Source organism: Medicago sativa, chromosome 3, assembly GCF_051527215.1.
Source record: "Medicago sativa cultivar Bolivia chromosome 3, Bolivia_mono, whole genome shotgun sequence".
Taxonomy (NCBI): Eukaryota; Viridiplantae; Streptophyta; class Magnoliopsida; order Fabales; family Fabaceae; genus Medicago; species Medicago sativa.
The window spans coordinates 67,347,144-67,352,045 of record NC_140751.1 but is presented as its reverse complement, the minus strand read 5'-3'; the positions used below and the strand labels follow the sequence as shown (position 1 = coordinate 67,352,045).

Here is a 4,902-nt window from a genome sequence, read left to right as displayed (position 1 = left end):
CGGTTTGGGATATTTTAGAACAATCCATTGAAATGCTTCTAAAAATAGTTATTATTTTTTTCTGAAATATCTTAATCTTAATCTTAATCAAATCAAACTTATTTCTAATACTAATAACAATGTTAAAAAAAGTTGCCAACCCTAAACCTAATCTTTTTGGCTCCAATTCATTATGACCATTAGATGAATCTATGCTAATCTTTCAATTTTAAATCACAATTGTATTGGTAACGTACGCACTTTCCAATTTCCAATAAACACAGTCTTCTCAATAAACACAGTCTTCTCTTCCACTTTCCAATAAACTCTCTCTCTCTCTCTCTCTCTCTCTCTCTCTCTCTTTCCAATATTCTTCCACTACCGTGCCTGGAACTCTCTCCCCATTGTCTCCCTCCGTCGTATCATCCTCCACGCCGTCAGTTGCGGCGATCATGTTACAATCGCTGCTGCCGTTAGCACCTTCAACGAGACTTCTCTTCGTCAGCTTCATCCTTTGATAAATGGCAACCGAATCAAGCCTCGAAACTGAATGTGAAATCGGAGAAGCTTTCCGATGGCGGAGGTGGAGACAGAAGCGGAGGGCCGGAGGCGAAGAAGAAGGAAGAAGCCTTGGAGGAACTCAAAGCGTTCTCTTCCCCGCAACCTTCCCTGGTAACGTCGCAACCCTTCTTTCTCTCCCAAATACTATTTTTTCATTGCTCTTATATCAAAGTTTCGATTTTTATTCTCAGCACATAGGTTAGTTTATTTAATTTCAATTGGGTTTCTCTCAATCTTCTGTTTTGTTTGTTTATTTATTGTTTCATGATAGTCAAAATTCAAATCTTAATACCTGTTTCAATCTGAGAGTGAGAAGAAAATTCCAATTCAAATCTGCCACTCCAAACATTGGATTTTTCTCTCCAGGTAAATCATTATATTCACCTTTTTTTTGTTAATCATTCTATTAGGTTGATTTGCTATCTTCATCATAATTGAGATCATGTCATATAAATAAATTATAATTTTTAATTTATTTGTGATAATGATAGTAGGGTCAGTGACATTCAAAATGATGATTAGAAGTATGGTAATCAATATTGAGCCAATGAGAAGCTAAATATATTTTTTAAATTCAGTTTTGTAGATTAGTTCATATTTGTCAAACTGATGTCTTTTTTTTTTTTTTTTTGATTGAGTAGTGTGGTATGATTCATGCAACTATCAGGAAAAACCTCCTGCCAATCTTCAAGGATCAAATAGAAGAGGGTTCGACTTATGTTTGGAGAAATTTATGGTTGCTCAGAATGACCCTACATTCAAAACAACTGCTCATAAGTATGAGTTGAACTTCATGGGAGGAACAAATGTTTTTAAGGTCAATGCTACTGAAATCCCAGAACGACTTTTCAAGTTTTTTCCTTTCTTGGATATCTTGCTACTCACAAGGAGGATCATTTGCTGGGTAAATTTTTTGTATAGCATTCAATGGTTTTAACTTTGATGCACTTTTAGAAAACTCATATTTGTGTTATAAATATTTTGAAACTTCAGATGTTATTGATCATGTGGTTGAAAAAGACACTATCAAAGAAACTGTGAAGGATGGCAAGAGTAACAAGGTCTTGGATGCGAATTTGGTAGATTTAGAGTAAGTTGAATGAAAGTGACGATGAAATGATATTCAGTTTATTATGAATTTTAATCACGTTGATAATTATATTTATGGGGTGTGTAGGGGAAATAGAATTCATTGTACCATGTGGGATGATTATGCCGTGAAAATGCAGCATTGCTTGGATCCGCATGACTCCTCGCTTCCTATGGTTGTTATATTTCAGCTATGCAAGCTTAAGAAGTATTACGGTAAGCCTAATTTGTTGGGTACTATTTCTACTTTTAATTGGTGATAGTGATAGGGTTAGATAATCATTTTTAACGAGTATAAAGCTTTAAGATAATGTTGTAAAGTAATACCTAGCATAATAGTCTAATGAATTCTGGAAAATCAGTTATTAAATTTTAGGTGTCATGGGTATTTCTTATGCATTTTAATGCACGAAAATGATGGGGAATGCTAACATACCTGAAATTTCTGATTACATAGAGGTATGACACATGTGTTTTAAATGTGTAGTTAGTCTCGATATCTTCACTGTTATAAGATGAAGTATTGATTAGATTATTAATGCCATGAAATATGGCAGGATGAATGGTGCAAATGTTGAGCTCACACAAGCTGTTAGTTAGATGACAGGTCCAACTGGAGTATCATTGGCTGATGATTTACTTAAAACTCAGAGGATGACCATTGAGCGTTTGATTGATTCGTCCGAAGTGAACCATGCTATATTTAATTAAAAACAAATTTAAATATGAATTATCTGATTATTGAGATTGAATCTAAATATGAATTATCTGATTATTAATCGAGTTTTATGGATTGAAGTGGAGGTTTTAATCCAGAGTCATTTGTCGTTTCAGGTATAAACTTCATGTTGAAGTGATAGACAACACAGGGTCAACAACATTTGTCAAGTTTGATCGTGTTGTGTCTCAAGTTGTGGGAAGATGGTCACAATCCTTCCTTGATGCCATAAGTGAGGTTAGATTCATGAAACTCAACAGATATGACCTTCAAAATAGCTGTATAATTTTTCTCAAACTATACTTTTTACTTGACAATATGTTATATTTTGTGTAGACAAACACTTCTGCTGAATGTCCTCCTGAGCTCAAAATGTTTGTTGACAAGCGAATGTTGTTCAAAGTTGAAGTGAGCGATGCCAACCTCTATCGTAATAGGCGCAACTATATAGTAAAAAAAATGACCATGGATGACAGTATCATTGAGAGGTTTATATAACTACATGGGACAAGTGTAAAGTTCAACTAACTTTATTTTCTTTTGAACTGTCTGTCAACCAATTCTATATGTCTGAGCTATATTTTTTTTCTTACTTACATATATAGCTTGCTAATGATGAGGAAGATGTTGCATATGTTGTCAGCATACTATATATGCATCCATTCAGAGTTCCTGATGCTCCTTCATCCCTTGCTGTTGCGGGTTCATGGCGCACCAAAATAACATCCAAGCTATGCTTTCATATCAAATGTTGATAGGTGGAATTGATCACTAACTTCATGGTTCATATAGTAGAGGTAAAGAACTAACTTTAAAAAATAGTACTAACGTACTATGTGATTTTTTATATTGAAGGGGATTCTAACTAAATATTTTATATTTTTACATTTGAAGAGTCTATTGAAATCCCTTCATGTGCTTCCAAGTAGAAACCAACATCTAAATATTCTCAAGGATATTAGTGGAATAATAAAGCCTTCAGAGTATCAATACATTTACTGTTCCATTCATTGATTTCTCTATGTACGTTTGGAACAAATATAACTTATTTCAATTTGCTTTTTTTTCTCCTTCAGAATAACGTTGCTTTTGGGACCTCCGAGTTCTGGAAAAATGACACTTCTATTGGCTTTGGCCGGGAAACTTGATCAAAAATTGGAGGTTAGAACATTAATAAGAAGATAAACCCAACTCTTATCTATATTTTCTATTTTATCAAAATCATGGCATTTAATTGGTATACATGGTGGGACTGTTCACCTTTCAACTGACTTCAAATGAACCTGTTGAGTTGGAGCATTAAAAACTGCAGTTATTCATATTTAGTTGGTGCGATCCACTATCCCAATTGGTGGAACAATCAATGCATACATTCTATTGTGCTGTGCTTTTCAATTCACTGATATATTGGTTATCCTAATCACTTAATTTCTTGCATTATTAATCAAAAATAAGAGGGTGAAACACGGTTGCTCATGTCATAATAAGCTCAGGCTCTGTTTTTGATCATTGTTGATCAGAAATGGAATCTACTAAAAGGCGCAGAACCAACGGTATGTAATTTTGATTCATAATTTTAAATAACATGAAGGTAGCGTAGTGATTTTCGTTACTATAAAAGTGACAAGTTGTGTCGCAGTCCTTGATCAATGTTCTTTAATGCAGTTGACACTCCATCAACACATAGAGACAATAGAACTTTTCCATCAGATAAAGCAGGCCTCAAACCGATTGCTCCTGGAAAATACAATATAAGGCATGTGGGAAATGAAGGTAGTGGTCTCAGAATTCAAAACATATGCCCAGAGGACGTCGCACCGGCGATTTCCAATCAATACACTTACGATAATGAAGGTGCTCACATGTACTGAATTATTGCACTGAAGTATAGACTTATAATGAAAAAATATACAAACCCTTTAATGTCCTGTTTTTCTAAAATATTGTCTCACTATTTTGTTAAATTTTGTAAATTTGTCATTTTTTTCCTATAGGAGATGACAAAAATGGAGATTGCATTGATAACACAACCAATGTCGTATACAAGGAGGTGTTTCATAATGTATAAGCTTCTACATGCAAGGAACCAGTTCGTAACTCCACCAACCTTGAACCGTCATTTTAAATTTTTTGGATTCGTAACTCCACCAACCTTGAACCGTCATTTTAAATTTTTTGGATTTGTCATGATGTACTGTATTTTGATTTCTTACTATATGATGCTGGGCTTGGGACTATACTTTTTAAATTAAAGGCTATAAATGCCCGTGCGTTAGCACGGGTAGGAGAACTAGTATATATAAATGTTAAACAGTGCTGATTAACCCTAATCCCGCCACTGTTTAACCTAATCCCGCCTTTTTTGAGGGTTTAAAAAATCTTTATGAAAAAACTCTTTGCAAGGATTCGAACCCACAACATACATTATGGTTCCATGTAAGCACTCCAACCACTAAACCAATAATTGTTTTTGTGATATAATTTTGATTCCACTACCTCATATCCAATACCAAACACCCTCATTAAAAAACAAATTAATCCCTTTTTCTTTCTTT

The 4,902-nt window shown here is 34.2% G+C and overlaps 1 protein-coding gene across 5 annotated transcripts; it reads left to right on the top strand.

Moving 5' to 3' along the window:
* The first annotated feature begins 258 nt into the window (after positions 1–258).
* On the top strand, positions 259–4,637 carry LOC146939377 (uncharacterized). Of its 5 annotated transcripts, none has more exons than XM_085757465.1 (11): positions 259–651; positions 850–906; positions 1,182–1,444; positions 1,534–1,630; positions 1,718–1,845; positions 2,464–2,584; positions 2,684–2,860; positions 2,953–3,144; positions 3,424–3,900; positions 4,013–4,201; positions 4,342–4,637. In XM_085757465.1, exons 1-4 carry the CDS (start codon positions 501–503, stop codon positions 1,579–1,581), a joined length of 519 nt encoding a protein of 172 aa, XP_085613591.1. In that variant the 5' UTR covers positions 259–500; the 3' UTR covers positions 1,582–1,630; positions 1,718–1,845; positions 2,464–2,584; positions 2,684–2,860; positions 2,953–3,144; positions 3,424–3,900; positions 4,013–4,201; positions 4,342–4,637. The 5 variants fall into 5 exon arrangements, with proteins under 5 accessions (XP_085613591.1, XP_085613594.1, XP_085613589.1 ...); XM_085757468.1 differs by having other exon boundaries at positions 812–906; XM_085757463.1 differs by having other exon boundaries at positions 3,424–4,201.
* Positions 4,638–4,902: the final 265 nt, after the last annotated feature.

Coding starts and splice junctions, on each gene's coding strand:
- LOC146939377 (XM_085757465.1), top strand. CDS start 501: ATGGCAACCGAATCAAGCCTCGAAACTGAATGTGAAATCGGAGAAGCT. Junction 907..1,181: donor CATTGGATTTTTCTCTCCAG/GTAAATCATTAT, acceptor TTGATTGAGTAG/TGTGGTATGATTCATGCAAC. Junction 1,445..1,533: donor CAAGGAGGATCATTTGCTGG/GTAAATTTTTTG, acceptor TTGAAACTTCAG/ATGTTATTGATCATGTGGTT.